Below are 17,126 nucleotides of genomic sequence, written 5' to 3' on the forward strand. Positions count from 1 at the left end.
GGGCATTTAAAGATAGTATTTCACCTTAATATTTTAAATACAAAAAAAAGGATTTACAATAAACAAATCAAATAAATATCTATTACAGATAATAGGAATAATTCAGATAGAACAATTTAAATTAAAAATCTACTTTTCTTAATTGAAATCTGAGATTTTATTGCATTCATTAAACAAGAGTACATTGAGGGGCACCTGGGTGGCTCAGTGGGTTAATGCCTCTGCCTTCGGCTCAGGTCATGATCCCAGGGTTCTGGGATCGAGGCCTGCATTGGGCTCTCTGCTCAGCGGGGAACTTTCTTCCACCTCTCTCTGTCTGCCTGCCTCTCTTCCTACTTGTGATCTCTGTCTGTCAAATAAATAAATAAAATCTTAAAATAACAACAACAACAGCAAGAGTACATTGAAATAAAAAGTAAAGTTTTCAAGGAGCAAAAAGAAATAGATTTATAAAATTAAAATAAGATGCTGAAATTTAAACAAATAATAATCAATGGACTGAACTATGTGATGAACATAGCTGAAGACTAAGTTGGAGATCTCACAAATAAAGCCAGAGACATCAGGCATTGTGTAGCACAAACCAGGCAAAGTAGAAACACCTATATGATTCAGTAGTAGACATGGGAGATCAACTGGAAATATTTTACTTTTGTTGTGGAAGGGAGAATAAAAATATTGGACAAAAGAAAACCTGAGTTTTCAACTTTAAGAAATATAAATAAGCATCAAACAGGAAAACTAATTTACTAATTTGAAAACCCACATATCAGATATCCTTGGATAATGAAGAAATTTTAAAATGTAACATAGAAAATATTTTTAAGGACAAATATTTCTCTATATTACAGTTTTCATGAGCAAAGATAGAAATGAAAAGGCAATAGCAAACTATATGAAAAATTCTACTTTAATCCCAGCAACAAAATTATAAAATATTAGAGAAAATCATTTTTTTTTAGATATGAAAGGACTCAGAAAATTTCAGACATGGAAAGATTAGGAAAAATCAGCAGCCACATCTGTGCCTAAGCAGGAATACTCTAAAAATACATATTCTGACCTTTAGCAAATTACTAAACTATACAGGATTTCAAGAAAGAAGAATATATTGGGTTTAGAAAACAAGTAGAAATATGCTACATGCACTAAGAATTATGAAAAATCATTTGATCTTGACACTTGTAACATTCTCATTTTTGTGACAAATCTTAGAAATAAAGGTTTTTGCATCTTTTCAGATTATTAGGGTCGCATTAACTGGTTTTGCAGAGAATATTTTTATATAATCAAATAGTGCTTATTCTTGATTTTTAAAAAAATAATTTATGAAAATAAACAAAGACCAACCAAATGCTAAAGAGCAAAGTCTATTTATTCAGAGTTTGCTGTAACAAGAGAGTTAAACACAATCACTTGCATTTTGGCAGAGGCTCAAAAGCAGGCGGAAGAGTGAGAGAGGTTTATAGTGGACAAAAGAGAAAGTTTTGAGTGTGCCATGATTGGAAGCTCTTGTCACAGAGAAGCTGTAGGTAAGCTACCTAGAAACAGAGCATCTTTTATGATTGGTTAAGAATGTGAGTTTTGCTTTATCTGATTGCTTTTAAGTTGAAAATGGGGAAAATTGCAGAGAAAGTACAGTTATCGTAAGTTATTGATCAGGTCCTGGTCATTTGGGGTTGTACATTTGACTTCCTGGATTGTTGTTAAGGAGAATCATTTAACCTCCTACATGCCTGATTTATGGAAATAAGTAGCCTGTCTCCTGGTTCTTTATTGTAGATAGCAGGTTGATTTCTTGGACTGCTTGCTACAGATTATGAGTCAGAGTTCTATTTTTATATATGGCCTAGACATTGTCCATTTATATCCAGCTTCTCAAATAAAAACATAGAAAAAATTACAAAAATCATTTTTTGTAGAGGAAGTACATAATATAATGTATACTACAATGACTTAAAACATATAACTGACAAAAATTAAAAGTGAAAAGATGGTAAAGTATTGATATTTCCTTAGAAATCATTAAGGGCATATTTGCTGCCTAAAATTATTGAGGCAAAATAAAGGAATTTAATTAACCATTTTATCCATAGTGATAAAAGTAACTAACATAATTAAAATTAATAATGTAATTAAATCATATAATGGAAGAGGTATTGGGAGATAACTCTGATGCAGTGAATTCTTCATTTTCAGTTATGGTATATCAATGAATATTTTTCTATTGTGATACAATTAAAATTTTAAATTTTAATGAAACAACAAGCAGTAGGCCAAAATTCGGTACTCAAAAGTGAATCTGGTGAGAGTAGGTATAGGAACTAAGAAGTAGAAAGGCTTCTAATTGTATGTATATATGGTTTAGTTGTAATTTGTTTTTCACTATTTTAAAAATACATAGACTGTGCTACTATGCTATTTTAGAAATTCATTTTCCTAGCTAATTGGTTAAAATAAATAAATAAATTAGAGTTTTTTACTCAGTGATTAAAGGTAGTGATTGAATATGAATTATCTGTGTAAACATAAATATTAAGACATTATATAAATATGTATATATAATAAACAGTATCTATATTATGAGTATAAGCTATAATCTTTAAGTAAATTCTTCTGAACTTTTATTGACAACATTGTTATCAAGCAAGGACAAAATATTTTTATCCTTGTATTCTGTTTTGTGTTGTCTTTTTTGTTGTTGTTTTTGGTTTTGTTTCCGGTTTTGTTATTATTGAATGAAAATTCAGCTGAAACAATATTGCATTATTCAGAACAACGGTGAATTTGGTAATTTTTAAAAAATTTTTCTAATAGAATCCTTTCCAAACAGTGAAAAGTAAAGCTATTTATAGAAACAATTTTATTTTTTTATAAGAAACATGTTAAATCAGCAATAGTACATGGTCTTAATTACCACACACAGTACATTAAATAAATAATTGGTGAATACTCTGAGAAGTATTGAAATATTCAATTAGTGTGTGTATATATATGATATTTTCATACATATATGAAAATTTTCTTCACTTCAAAAAGCATTTTCTCTTAAAGATCTCATAATTTCATTTTGCATACAATGAACAACTCTCCAAATTATGTTCATCAGATTCTAATATGTTAACTAATTTAAAGTTTGAATATAAAGAACACATAGATTTTTATTTAAAAGTACTAAGTATATTAGAATCAAGTACAGAGCCTAACCTTTTATTTGGTAAAGTATAGTCATTACTCAGAAGCAATGAAGGATGGTTGGGGAGAAACCTGTTAATACCTTCTATGTTAAAGAGTTTAAGCAGGAAAATAAAATCCACTGGCAGTTCGATCAAGAGCAGAAGTTACATAGTGAAATGAAGTTACAGAAATGAAGAGAGGTGAAAAACAAAGTCGTGAACCATGAGACAACCAGGGAAGGGGTTTAGTATCCCTAGGTCTGGAAGCGTAGGGTTACCTGACCCAGGAGCTGGGCTTGATTGCCTGGACCCATGGAAGAAGGAAGCAAAGAGGGAGCTATGACCATTGCAGAAAAGCAAGACACTGCCGGAGATACCATCTTAAGCCAAGAGAAGGAGGGAAGGAGGAGGAGAGGTAGACAGAGACAGGGGTAGACACATGTTTCTCTTCTGGATTGCAATTTTCCTGTATTGCAGTATTGCAGTTTTCTTCCAGCATCTGTTTTTTTTTTTTTTTTTTTTTTTGGTTGGTGAGGAAGGCTGCAGAAAAGCACAACGGTGTTGTCAGTACCAGGCAAATGCTTCCCCTAACTATTCTACTACACATCTTTATTTTATAAAATGTATATAATGTCTTGGCTTTTGAGCACGTAGACAGAGGGGTGAAATATAACACTACCTCTCCCGACACAGATGCACTTGGACTGCCATCACATACCATCAAGGAAACGTACATGCACGCCAAAATGTGGAAGACTAAACTGAATGGATCTCTTAAACTCCATCCTGACTGGTTGGAGAGATAGAATTCAGAGGAAAGAATGTCATATACCAAAGCAGAGAGGACCAGGCTTGAATTCTGCCTTTTCTAATTGTCAACTACACAACCTTTTGAACCTCTGTACCTCCATCTGTAAAATAGCATTAAATGTAATTTTCTTAATAGATTAATGTCATTATTAAATTGAATGGCATATAAAGGAGTGTTTTTCACATCATTGGTAGTAAAGGTGTATTACTTCCTTAATGATTTTTTTTCTATTTAAGGACTATAATATAAAATTTACTTGAATAATGTGCAATTTTACACTAAGCAGTTCCACAAAAGGGATCTAATTGAAAATACACAGAACTTAATGATAACCATGATTTAAAATGCATGGTTACAACAGTGATTTTTGTTTTGGTACCAGATGTTTCAGAAGTGTTTTTGCAGAACAACTTTTTTAAAAAAATCCAATGAGTCCTGGGTGAATACTCAAAGCTTTATCAAATTACACGATGACTGGAATCCTGTGTTATTGCTCTGTTGGTGAAATTACAGTCCTCCTGTGTAGAATGAAATTTAAGTTGTATCTTGGTAACTATTGCTTTTTCCCAATCCCTGGAAAATCCTTCTGAGAATTAAGTCCTGTGAGATTCCTTCAGAGAGATGCTCTCTGCCTTCACACATCCTCAGCTGATTTTTACTCAAAAGTTCTTGCTCAACATTAATTCACTTGAGATTTTCACAGGGCTGTGAACTCCAACAAGTCATGCATAATGATTTCAATCTCAGAGAATATTTGCTTGTATTAAAATGCTTTATTAAATATTTGAAATTAGTCTTTAGAGACTTTGAAGAAAGTCCACTCTTCTGCTTCACCATTGATATGTAACTTTCCCCAAAATACATGTGATTTATAAAGCATAGTATAAAAAGAAACCAAATGAAAAGAGTGACACAGGGCAATTCCCAAAGGAAACAGGGCTTACGTTTTATAGTAGAAAAGATATCTTGAAAGCTTTTTTATGTGCTTTAATCTTTTTTTCTTTTTTTTTAGATTTTTTTGTATAAAACATCAGCTGAAAAGTACTAATCCTTAGCATGGGAACAGCTAAGTGTGTGCCACAGGAAATATTTAACATGAAAATATTGTGTACTAAGTAGCCAATGATACTTTAAAAGGAAATGTTTCTATGTTTTTCGTGGGAGATGGTTGTAAAAATTAAGAAAGCTTATAAAGCACTTTTAAAGTTTTCTTTGATTAGAAGCTAGTTATATAGGGGTATTGGTTTAATATCTATTGACTAAATGTATATAATAATTTCCAGAAAATTTAGAATACTTTAATATTTTAGTAGACTAATGGACTTTTGGGTATTACTTCATATATTTTTATTTAGAAATCTAACATTATAAAGAATAATTTTCTCTGTTCTACTATGTATATAATTAGGACACATGGCATGAGTAGAGAAATTGAATTGTCTAATGTGGGATACCCTTCTCAGAATACATAAATACTGATTTTTTTCTCTTAAACCTTAAACGAGGAATAGAAATCCTTCATTAACATAACTAATATATTTCATTAATTTACTTAAAAATGTCAACAGTTATATCACTAGTAGTGCCTCATGTTTAAAATAATCAAATACCAGTAATTTCTACCTAATTTAATTTTATCAATTTGTGAAATTAACTTTTTATTTTATCTCACTTACTATATAGCTGGCATCAAATAGCAAAGGGAATTATCCATCATTTTATTGTGACTTGTAACTTTAGATTGTTATCCAGATTCAGTGAAAGAACACCTGTAAATTCTGAGAATAAACGTAATTTCTTTCCACTGTAGCTGTAACGTATTTTATTAGTTTGCTAAGGCTCCTGTACCAAAGTACAACTGAGTAGCTTAAACAACACTTTTTTGTCTCCCTGTTGCAAAAGCTAGAAGTCTGAGGTTAAAAGTGTCAGCAGGGTCATGTTCCCTCCTAAAATACTAGAATAGGTTCTGTCCCAAGTCTCTCCTTTAGCTTCTAGTGGTTTGTTGGCAATTTTTGACTGCCCTTGGTTTGTGGAGGAATCACTCCTATTTCTGTCTTAATCTTCACATAAAGTATTCTCTGTGTGTGCTTGCGTGTGTTTCCAAATTTCCTATTTGTATAAGGATACCAGGCATATTAGAGTAGGGGTCCGCACTACTCCAGCTTGACCTTGTCTTAGTTAATTACGTCTACAATGATCCTATTTCCAAATAAGATTGATGTCCAATTCATGAACATTGAGGGGAAACAATTCAACCCTTAACATATACTCTAAAGTGATCTATTTTTTATTATCTATTTTTAATGAAAAAAAAGGCACTTTTTTACTTTTTTTTTTTTTTTAAGATTCTGTTTATTTATTTGAGAGAAAGAGAGGGAGAACACAGAGGAAGAAGCAGACTTCCTGCTGAGCAGGGAGCCTGATTCAGGTCTCAATCCCAGGACCCTGAGACCATGACCTGAGTCAAGGCAGACCCTTAACCGACTGAGCCCCCCAGGCTTCCCAAAGCCTTTTTTCTAATGTAAAAGAACTTCTAAAAGCACTAATGCCTCTTAAAATGTTGCCATCTAGGTTTCAAGTTAATAAGAATATAAGATATGTGTATATATATATATATATATATACATATATTATACTATATATGTATATACATATCTTATATTCTTATTGACATATATATATATATATATATATATATATATATATATATATATATATATATATATTTTCTTTTCTTTTAACCTGAAACCCCCTTACCAATTCTTCTTGGTAAGAAATTCTTAGAACAATTCTTAGAACAATTCTTAGAACAATTAGCCAAGGGACTCATTTTCCATCCTGGCTCTTTATTTTTGCCCTTACTGTGTTCAAGGGGCAGGCTGACTTTCAGTTGGGCTGTGCTGTACATAAATGTGAGCTCCCTTTGACCAGCAATCTGTGTACTTACAGTGGTGGTCTGATACCTTCAGATGCCATCAAAGCAAAGTGATAGAGGTCATTTGCTCTACCTTACTTCACACAAGTAATCAGAATTGCCAAACACCTGTGAGACTGACTATATAGAGATGTGTAACAGTGACCATACATTCTGACCAGGATAGAGAGTTAATATATTTTCTTTTTCTCTCCTGGATCCTGTCTCTGCTCACTTCTCTGTGCTACTTTTACCATCACTTAGTCACCACTACCAGGCTACCTTTTTTCTTTTCTTTTTTTCTTTACTTGTTGTTTTTCATTTCACTTTTCCCTGCATCCATGCCTTTCAACTTTCACTTAACAAGGCTGGACTTTTATAAACACATTAAACCAAGCGGAGCAGATTTTTTTTTAATTTTATTTATTATTATTATTATTTATTTTTTTTTTTTGTCATGTGGTGTCCCAGCCAGATACCACAAAGGAGGTGTGATCTTGGACTATTTGTCTTTCTCAGCTGTCTCTTTGGAATGATTGCTTGGGGACTATTTTTAAGACCTTAAATACAATTTAAACCTAAATAACTATTGCAAAGCCAGAGAACATTTTAAAATTTGAGGATTTTATAAGTGTGGCTTCTTAAAAGATGGTCTTTATTTTAATGTTTCTGTCTATACTGTTCTCTCTTTTGATCTTAGTAATTCTTGTATATGCCCAATATGAACAGCATTTTTCAAATCAGATCAAAGATTTGATTAATATAATTTTGTAACACTGTAGTTACAATATGGACTTTTCATATTTTTTGGAGTTTATTCTGGGCACTTACTACAGATTTAATTTTCTTCAATGTGCTATCAACAAAAATTCTTCCTGAACCAATTTCTGTTTGTAGATGTCTACCTACTGATACTCTCTGAATAGGTTGGAGAGATGCATGTGAGGTATAGAACAACTGTGACATCACAGAAAAAGTCCTTGAAACTTTTTTCCCCTTATTTTAATATTTATTTTATTTTATTTATATTTTTATTAACATATAATGTATTTTTTGCTTCAGGGGTACAGGTCTGTGAATCTTCAGTATTACACAATTCATAGCACTCACATAGCACATACCCTCTCAATAACCCTCCCATAACCCAGACACCCCATCCCTCCCATCCCCCCTAGCAATCCTCTGTTTCCTGAGATTAAGAGTCTCCTATAGTTTGTTTTCCTCCCAGGTCCCATCTTGTTTCATTTTTCCCATGACTCCCCACCCGGCCTCTCAAATTCCTCATATCAGTGAGATTGTATGATAATTGTCTTTCTCTGATTGACTTATTCCGCTTACCATAATACCCTCTAGTTACATCTGTGTCATTGCAAATGGCAAGATTTTGTGTGTTTTTTTGATAGTTGCATAGTATTCCAGTGTGTGTGTGTGTGTGTGTGTGTGTGTGTATGGAATGGAGTACTATGTACCCAAAATATTTCAGCAGCATAGTAGTCCATTCTAAACACACACACACACGCACACACACACACACACACACGCATATATATTCATCTTCTTTATCCATTCATCTGTTAATGGACATCTAGGTTCTTTCCATAGTTTGGCTATTGTGGGTATTGCTACTATAAACATTCAGGTGCATGTGCCCCTTCAGATCACATTTGTATATTTAGGGGAAAAACCCAGTAGGCAATTGCTGGGTCATAGGGTAGCTCTATTTTCAACTTTTTGAGGAACCTCCAAGCTGTTTTCCAGAATAGCTGCACCAGCATGCATTCCCACCAATAGTGTAGCAGTGTTCCCCTTTCTCTGCATCCTTGCCAACATCTGTTGTTTCCTGGCTTGCTAATTTTAGCCACTCTGACTGGTGTGAGGTGGTATCTCATTGTGGTTTTGATTTGTGTTCCCCTGTATGCTGGAATGATGTGAAGCACTTTTTCATGTGTCTTTTGGCTATTTGGATGTCTTCTCTGCAGAAATGTCTGTTCATATCTTCTGCCAATTTCTTGATTGGATTATTTGTTCTTTGGGTGTTGAGTTTGGTAAGTTCTTTATAGATTTTGGTTACTAGACCATATCAATTTCACCTGCAAAAACTTCTCCCATTCTGTCACTTGTTTCCTGGTTTGTTGACTCTTTCCTTTGCTGTGCAAAAGCTTTCGATCTCGAAGTCCCAGTAGTTTATTTTTGCCTTTGTTTCCCTTGCCTTTAGACTTAGGAGTGTAAGAGGTAGTATACATTTAACTAAATCTCCAAAGTTTAATCAAACCAGAAAGTGTAGTGCATTCTGTAATGAGAAAAATCATGGTACACATACAAGCCTAAATAAGGCTCTCTCGGAATGGAATATCACTGAGGCAAGAAAACATTTTTGTTTCGTATTTAAACTTTTAATTTTGAGATCATAGATTCACATGCAGTTGTGATAAATGATATGGAGGGATTCTTTGTTATTCCATTTTTCTCCATGGTAGCATCTTACAAAATTATCATCTTGCAAAACTATAAAAAAATCATAGCCAGATAATTACAATTATTTAATCTACCAGTCTTGTTTAGATTTCCCTAGTTTTACTTGTATGTATGCTTAGGTCTATGTGATTTATCACAGGTATATGTTCATGTATCCCATGCCATAATCAAAATACTGGGTAGTTCTAACATCATGAGGATGCATCATGTTGCTCTTTTATAACCAGTATCCCCTAAGTCTACCTCCACTTCTTCCACCTGGCAACTGGAAGTCTGTTAATGATTTCTAAAATGTCATCATTTCAAGAATGTTAAATAAATGAAATCATATAATATATCACCTTTTGGGACTGACTTTTTTCCACTGGGTATAATTACTTGAAGATTCATCCAAATTGCGGCATGTATCATGCTGCATGTTTATTTTTTTTTTGCTGAGGAGTATTCCATACCATCGAGTACCACAGTCTGTTTAACTATTTTCCCAGTAACGTACATCTGGGTCATTTCTAGTTTGTGGCTACTACAAATAATGCTGCTGTGAATATCTATGAATATTTGCAAGCACTACTTTAGGTGGACGTGTGTTTACATTACTTTTGCATAAATGCCCAAGACTACAAGTTTCAGGGTTGTACGCTCTATGTGTTTGATTTTATAGGAATCTGCTAAATGTACATTTCCCCTTGCAATGTACAAGTGACCTAGTTTCTCAGTATTCTTGACAGCATTTAGTGTCACCATTGTGATTTATTATTCATTATTAAAGATATCTTTTAGACACCACACAGCCCTCCCCTTCTGAGTATGTATAATTGCTAATCATATTTCTGCTTATAATATCAATGTAAAATACCATTTAGAGACCAGAATCTGAACATACTATTAAAGGTTCATATAATCTGCTAATAAGGATTGTCAGAAGAACAAGGCATACTAATTTTATTAACTTTTCTAGGATGCCTTGAAGACAAAGAACAAGCATTGCTTGAAGTTGACTCTGCATTTCAACAGAAAAGAAAATCTTTGTAGTTAAACAGATATTAGACCCTTAATAATTGTTCCATACCTAAATAATTGAAGTACTTATTAAAACTAAAGACTGAAAATTGTCAGTGCTTCCATAGTCAGATACCAAGATGAATGCAGAATTTCATACAGAATTACTTGATTGTGAAAATATTTTTGTTTGCTACATAACTTGAATTAGCAGGTGGAATTTTTCTAGTTAGGCAGAATAAAATATCAAGTATGCATTATTAGATGATTCATCAAGTACATTTCATGAATTAATGAGAGCTCTTAACCCACTAAATTTACAGTGAGTTACATGGCTCTAATAGATGGTTGTCTTGTTATACCTAGATCAGTCTTCATTTGATAATAACTGAAATATGGTATAAATATACCTAATTATGCAAATAGTATTTGAAATATATGAACAGAAAAGAAATAATCAGAATACCCCCACTAATTTTACCTCAAAATACAGTATTTTAAAGTTTATAAATTCCTTGAATGTACACTTTAATTTAAAAAAAAAACAGTGTAATAGGCATATTCTGATACCCATTGTAGAAAGATGATTATGTTAGTACTATATAGAAGAACCCAAAGGAATGAGAACTGAGCCTTGAAAACCAGGTAGGGCACTCATTAATAGTCCTAAAATAAAAATGGCATACATCATGGAAAAAGGTTTGAATCTGCTATTTTGATGCTACTGATAATTTCATGTCAACTCACCCGCATTGCCCTGTAATCACAAACCATCTGACCTGCCATTTTCTGAATAGGTATATAATAGGTAATGTATAATGCATGTTCTCACCTTACCTTTAAATTTACCTCGCAGTTGAACACCAGTTTGATTCTTGATCATCGGTCCAACCTACCCCTGATTATGTGAGTGTCAGAAGAGGCCTTTCATAGTGTTATTGGCACACGCACACACAAAAATATTAACATATTGGAAATCAAATATTTTCTTTTGGCTTCTCATCTGATACAGTTGTTGGCAGGGGACAGATGTTTAACACATAAACCAAGAATTAAATTTCGTAAGATACATCTATTACAGTGTTCCATAGGTATGTCAGTGTAACCTTTTTCTGTGTATAAGTCACGTGCTAAATATTACCACACACTAAAATTTGTTTTCCTGAATGCACAGGTACCTCTGTTCTGCAGGTGACAGCTACTGATGCAGATGACCCTACCTATGGAAACAGTGCTCGTGTGGTGTACAGTATTCTCCAGGGACAGCCCTACTTCTCCGTAGATCCTAAAACAGGTTAGTGCATTTTTGTATAATTTGTGTGCCTGTGTGCTGGAATAAAAGAAAACAGTGTTCTTATTTCTGTGTCTTCTCCCACATCAGACATTGTTGTTTCAGCACATTCTAAAATGTCCTCGCTTTTTCTAACTTGATGTGATTGAATAATTGAAGGCAAATTCACTGTTTTCTTTAGCATTTTGATTATTCAGCAGTTATACCAGTAAAAATTTCTTACTTTTGCACATCCTTGTATCAATTACTTTCTGCTTAAAACAAATATGGAGTGTTACATTCAATGAGATCTTCAAGTGTATCATTTGTTGTGTTTACATATTAGGTTTAAATCTTTGCCAAAGATAGTAAATAATTATTTGAGAGTTTCCATAATTCATTTGAATTTGATTGTCACATACGTTGTTATATATTACATTGGTGGAATTGTTATGTCTTGAACTGAGGTTTTTTCCCTAGAGAGAAAATTCTTCAGCCTTTAAATACTGCATTATGTACAAGAAATTTACTGAAAATAAAGATAAAAACATGTAAACTTTTTTTTAAGGAAAAAAATAGGAATTCTCTCTTTCCTCTCTTTTTTTCTGTCCAAAATAATCAGATCATATATGTGATGTGAAAGTGGGAATGAAGGATACTCAATATTTCGTTATAGGATTATGTTCAGCAACATAATCTAAAAGCCCCAGAAAGCTCATGGTCCCGTTGGCAAATAATTTGTTAACAAAAAATCGACTGAGCATATACACATTTTGAAAGTAGCCAAATGTTCAGTAAGAAATGAGTTTTAAGTTTTACTAATAATTTCAGGTATATATATAATCATGAGACACAGATGAAGAGAGTGATCTAAGATATTCCAGAGGTCCCTAGGTCTTCTCTAGTTACATTAGACTCATCCTGAATCAGATTAACATGTGGTATTATCTAGTAATGGGCACAGCCAGATAACACAGAAGAAAGCCATCTTTGGTTATAAATATCCCCTTATATTTTCATAATCACATAGCTTACAAAACATTTTTCAAGGAACCCTGTTTCATAACTTTATAGATTCCAGGTTTGTTTACCATTATCATAGACAAGGTACATACAGCTGAAAAGATGCTAACATACTCTCAGTAGTTAATATCATTTGAATGCTAGGAGTATTGTCATTATCATATTTTCAGGAGGAATCCATCAGCTTACTTTTCTTCTTTCTTTTCCTGGTGTGCGCCAACACCTAAGTACACTGGGCAAGAATAGATCTTAATCATACAGATTGATATACAGATTTTCCTACTATAATAATTTATGAAGAACATATTGAATATGTATAGATAGGTAAATGAAGAATACATACATACATACATATAGATACTATATGTGTTATAATTATAAGACAAATTACATATAATTAAATGAAGTAAAAAATAAAAATCAGGAGATGATAAAAAGTAATATAATGTGACCTAAAAAGGTATGGGATAGGAAAGTCCTTTTACTACCAAGATAATATTAAATACTCAGAAATAAAAATGTTAATATAGTAGTCAGAGTTCTAGGATTAAAAAATGTACATATATTATATACATTGTTACTCTGGCAAGAGAGATGAGATTTTTTAAAAAAAGCTTTTTATTGAAATATAGTTGACATATTACATTGCATAAATTTAAGGTACACCATATATTTGATACATTTTTATATGGTAATAATATTGCCATGTGGCCATAAAAAATCTTAAGACAAATAAAAATGATTATTTAATATTGGTGCTGCTCATTTTGTTCTATTTTCCCAATAAACATGACAGTTTTATATGAGAAATATATATTTCTCATTTTATTTATTTATTTTTTAAAAAGAGTTTACTTATTTATTTGACAGAGAGCGAGAGAGAAAGCACGAGCAGGGGAAAGAGGGAAAAGCAGACTCCCACTGAGCAGGGAGCCCCAAATGGGGCTCAATCCCAGAGCCCTGAGATCATGGCCTGAATGAAAGTAGACATTTAACCAACTTAGCCACCCAGGTGCCCTTATATTTCTCATTTTAAAAATGCATCTCCTGGGACACCTGCGTTGTACAGTCGGTGAAATGTCTGACTCTTGATTTTGGCTCAGGTCAGGATTTCAGGGTTGTGAGATCAAGCCCTGCACTGGGCTCCAGGCTAAGAATAGACCCTGCTAAAGATTCTCTCCTTCCTCAGCCCCTTGTCCCCCTGCTTTCACACTGTCTCTGTCTATAGATAGATAAATAAACAAACAAATAAACAAACAAACATCTTCCTGGAGGAAAGAAACAAGGATACACTGTGTTTCCACACACACACACACCCACAAATGTGCAAAATCACACATGGTTTCAGTCTATTTACTTCCTATGCATAGCCAAATATTCGTAAGTGTTATATTTACTTCACAGCATATTGCCAATATATAGACATCATATACAGATTTTTTAAATTGAATTTGTTTAAAAAAATACCAATTCTATATGTATCTGTGTGTCTGAGGGTCTGGGAATGTTTGCATGCGTTTGTTTGAAGACATGCATACATTTGCTTTTGTGTGCGTGGATACTTTGGATGGATAAAGCACGCCACGAGTACAAGATTTGACTAGTGTTTCACTCTGCTCTCGTTGGTGCTTTAGTGAAGAAAGTGTATCAGTAACATCATGTTCAAATAAAAATTGCACTTGGTTATACATGTTTATCATAAGTTAATTAAGCACTTTATTAAATAAATAAAAATGATCTGAAACGTAACTAAGCTACTATTCGAATACGGCTCTATGATACTGTCACTGCATTCCTTTGCTCCTTTAAGCAAGATGATTTATTAAATAGAAGTATACCTCCATGTTGATATGTTTTAATTTCAATATTATATTGACTAAACCATCATAAGAATCTATGGATATGTGTCCTAATATAAAGATTCTTTAAATATGCCAGTTTCTTAGATAGCTGTTTGTAGAAAGCATTATAAAACAAAATGTTCATTGTTCTCTTCAGTAAGACATTTTTGGTAGTTTATGCTTAGATATATTATTGTGCAATTAAACATCCTCAGAACTAATGAATTTAGAGTAAATTGTGCTTAAAATGACTGGAATAAAATACAAAAGTACTGAAAACTAAAGGATCAGTTGCTATGGATAAGATGTTATATCAGAAGTGTTGGGATACTGGTTACTTAGTATACTACATTTTCATAGTGTCATTTTCATTCTACCTTCTGATTTGGCATGACTCTATTTCAGTATGTCTCTGGTTATTTTCAATGAAGATGAATTATATCAAAGGAACTTTATGCCCAAAGAGAGTTGTGAGTACTCATGGTTAAAATCAAGACTTTGGGTTGCCTTGTTTTTATTGTGTTAAAAGATATAGTTGATACTCACCATTGTTGTCCTAAGATGAGTTACCCATAAGATCTTTTTGCCTATTATGTAAATCATCCGTGAAATGCTGTGTTCAGAGAAATGAACTATGTTGCTCTTGAGTTGCTCTACTATTCATAATTGGTTTAATAAAGTCTATATTGTTTTACCTTAAAAAATTTTAAATCAGTACAATGAATATAAATCTTGTGAATCATCTATTATTTTAAATAAGTTTGGTTGAGCTAATGTAGTTGAGTTAATGTTAACGTTGGGTTAATGAGTTACTTGGTTGATTAATGTATAACAGCAAAAGAGGAGTCCCCATTAAAAAGTGATATTTTAGGGGTGTCTGGGTGGCTCAGTGGGTTAAGCCTTTGCCTTCAGCTTGGGTCATGATCCTGGGTCCTGGGATCGAGCCCTGCATCAGGCTCTCTGCTCAGCAGGGAGCCTGCTTCCTCCTCTCTCTCTGCCTATTTGTGATCTCTCTCTCTGTGTCAAATAAATAAATAAAATCTTTAAAAAATAAAAAAGTGATATTTTAGCATTTCAGTTTTTTTTTTTTTTTTAAGATTTTATCTATTGATTGACAGGCAGAGATCACAAGTAGGCAGAGAGGCAGGCAGAGAGAGAGAGGTGGAAGCAGGCTCCCTGCTGAGCAGAGAGCCCAACACTGGGCTCAATCCCAGGACCCTGGGAGTATGACCTGAGCCAAAGGCAGTGGCTCTAACCCACTGAGCCACCCACACACCCCAAGCATTGCAGTTTAAAAGATGCAGAAAACTATGGAGAATAAACTAAAGGAAATGACAAATATAAAAGACACATTACATACTACTGTACAGATTCATGTAGAAAAACATGTTAATTAAGCTTAATGAGTATAGTTCTATTTGAAGATATTGATTTTAATTAGGCAAGAGAACAGTTTCAGAGTTAGTAAGTGAAGTAACCACTTTCATGTTCATGAAAACCCTGAACCCTAAGCAAGACATGTTGAGGAATGCTGATGAGTGAGAAAGCCAGGGAAATGGTCAGAGAACCAAAGTCAAGAAATCTGGGCTGATCCTAATCCAGTTAACAGAGTGTCAACTGCATTAAAAATAAATCAATATATTCAAGGTTTTTATGCCTCGTTAGAACCTATGAAATTTCTGTCAGATGGTGACAGCATAAGCTGAATGATAAAAAAAAAAAAAACACCATTTCCCTTCACTTAGCTTGAAGACAAAGCCAGAAAGCAACCACCTAACTTTCCAGGATCTTTAGAACAGAATTGGGGGATTATACAAGAAGTGGGTGTGCGGTTTTGAATTAAGAATCCAAATCTCTTAATGGTCATGGCATTTATAGCCATTTGATAATTCTCTCTGCTTTATCAGTCAAGAATCTATTAATTACTTTGGTCATTTTAGCTACTGCATATAAGCTATGTCTCTGCCTATTTCACACAAATTGTTGAATCTTCCTGATGGTAAGTTCAGAAAACCTGAAAACCTGAATTATCAATGTGAGGTCAGGGAAAACAAAGGGATATGCTGGTTTATAAAATCTCAGATGAGCTTTATTTGCAATCGTTTATAACATTAATAGTGGTGAATTTGACCATAGTTAATATGAAACATATTAATCAGCAATAGTCAATAATGCCATATTTATATCTATGTAAATGGTACTCACAGTGAGTTTTTGCCACTCCTAATAAAGATGATTGAAAAAGTTATCTAGTTTAATATAGATGTGCTTTTAACTTGAATCATTTTTCATACAAACTTCATATATTTTTACTCATTAAATAATATTTAAAAGAAAAATATAACAGCTGAAAACATTTCTGTTGATAAATTATATATTTAATTTTCAGGTACATAAAAAATAAGACTAGGTAAGGCCACCTTTTAATTGTATACAAATAGCATTCTTGATATTCTTTTTTTTTTTTCCCCCTAACATTCCTAGGGCATGTTAGCTCTCAAGTGGTTTCTGCTACATGTTGCTAATAAAGGGTAGTCATTGGGTTTCAAATCTTTTGTCAAACACTTCTGCACTAAAAATAGCCATTCCAAAGGAAACAGGACACTTGACATCTAAT

At 33.1% G+C, this 17,126-nt stretch overlaps 1 protein-coding gene across 5 annotated transcripts in view; it reads left to right on the forward strand.

Moving 5' to 3' along the window:
* The window catches only part of CDH18 (cadherin 18), a 986,019-nt gene that overhangs the window by 754,919 nt on the left and 213,974 nt on the right, over positions 1-17,126 (forward strand). For all 5 annotated transcript variants that reach the window (XM_032337720.1, XM_032337722.1, XM_032337723.1 and 2 more), the window contains one exon: positions 11,550-11,669. In XM_032337720.1, coding sequence (XP_032193611.1) covers positions 11,550-11,669 — 120 coding nt within the window. The remainder of the gene's footprint in view (positions 1-11,549; positions 11,670-17,126) is intronic.

The sequence above is a fragment of the Mustela erminea genome, chromosome 3 (genome assembly GCF_009829155.1).
Source record: "Mustela erminea isolate mMusErm1 chromosome 3, mMusErm1.Pri, whole genome shotgun sequence".
NCBI lineage: Eukaryota > Metazoa > Chordata > Mammalia > Carnivora > Mustelidae > Mustela > Mustela erminea.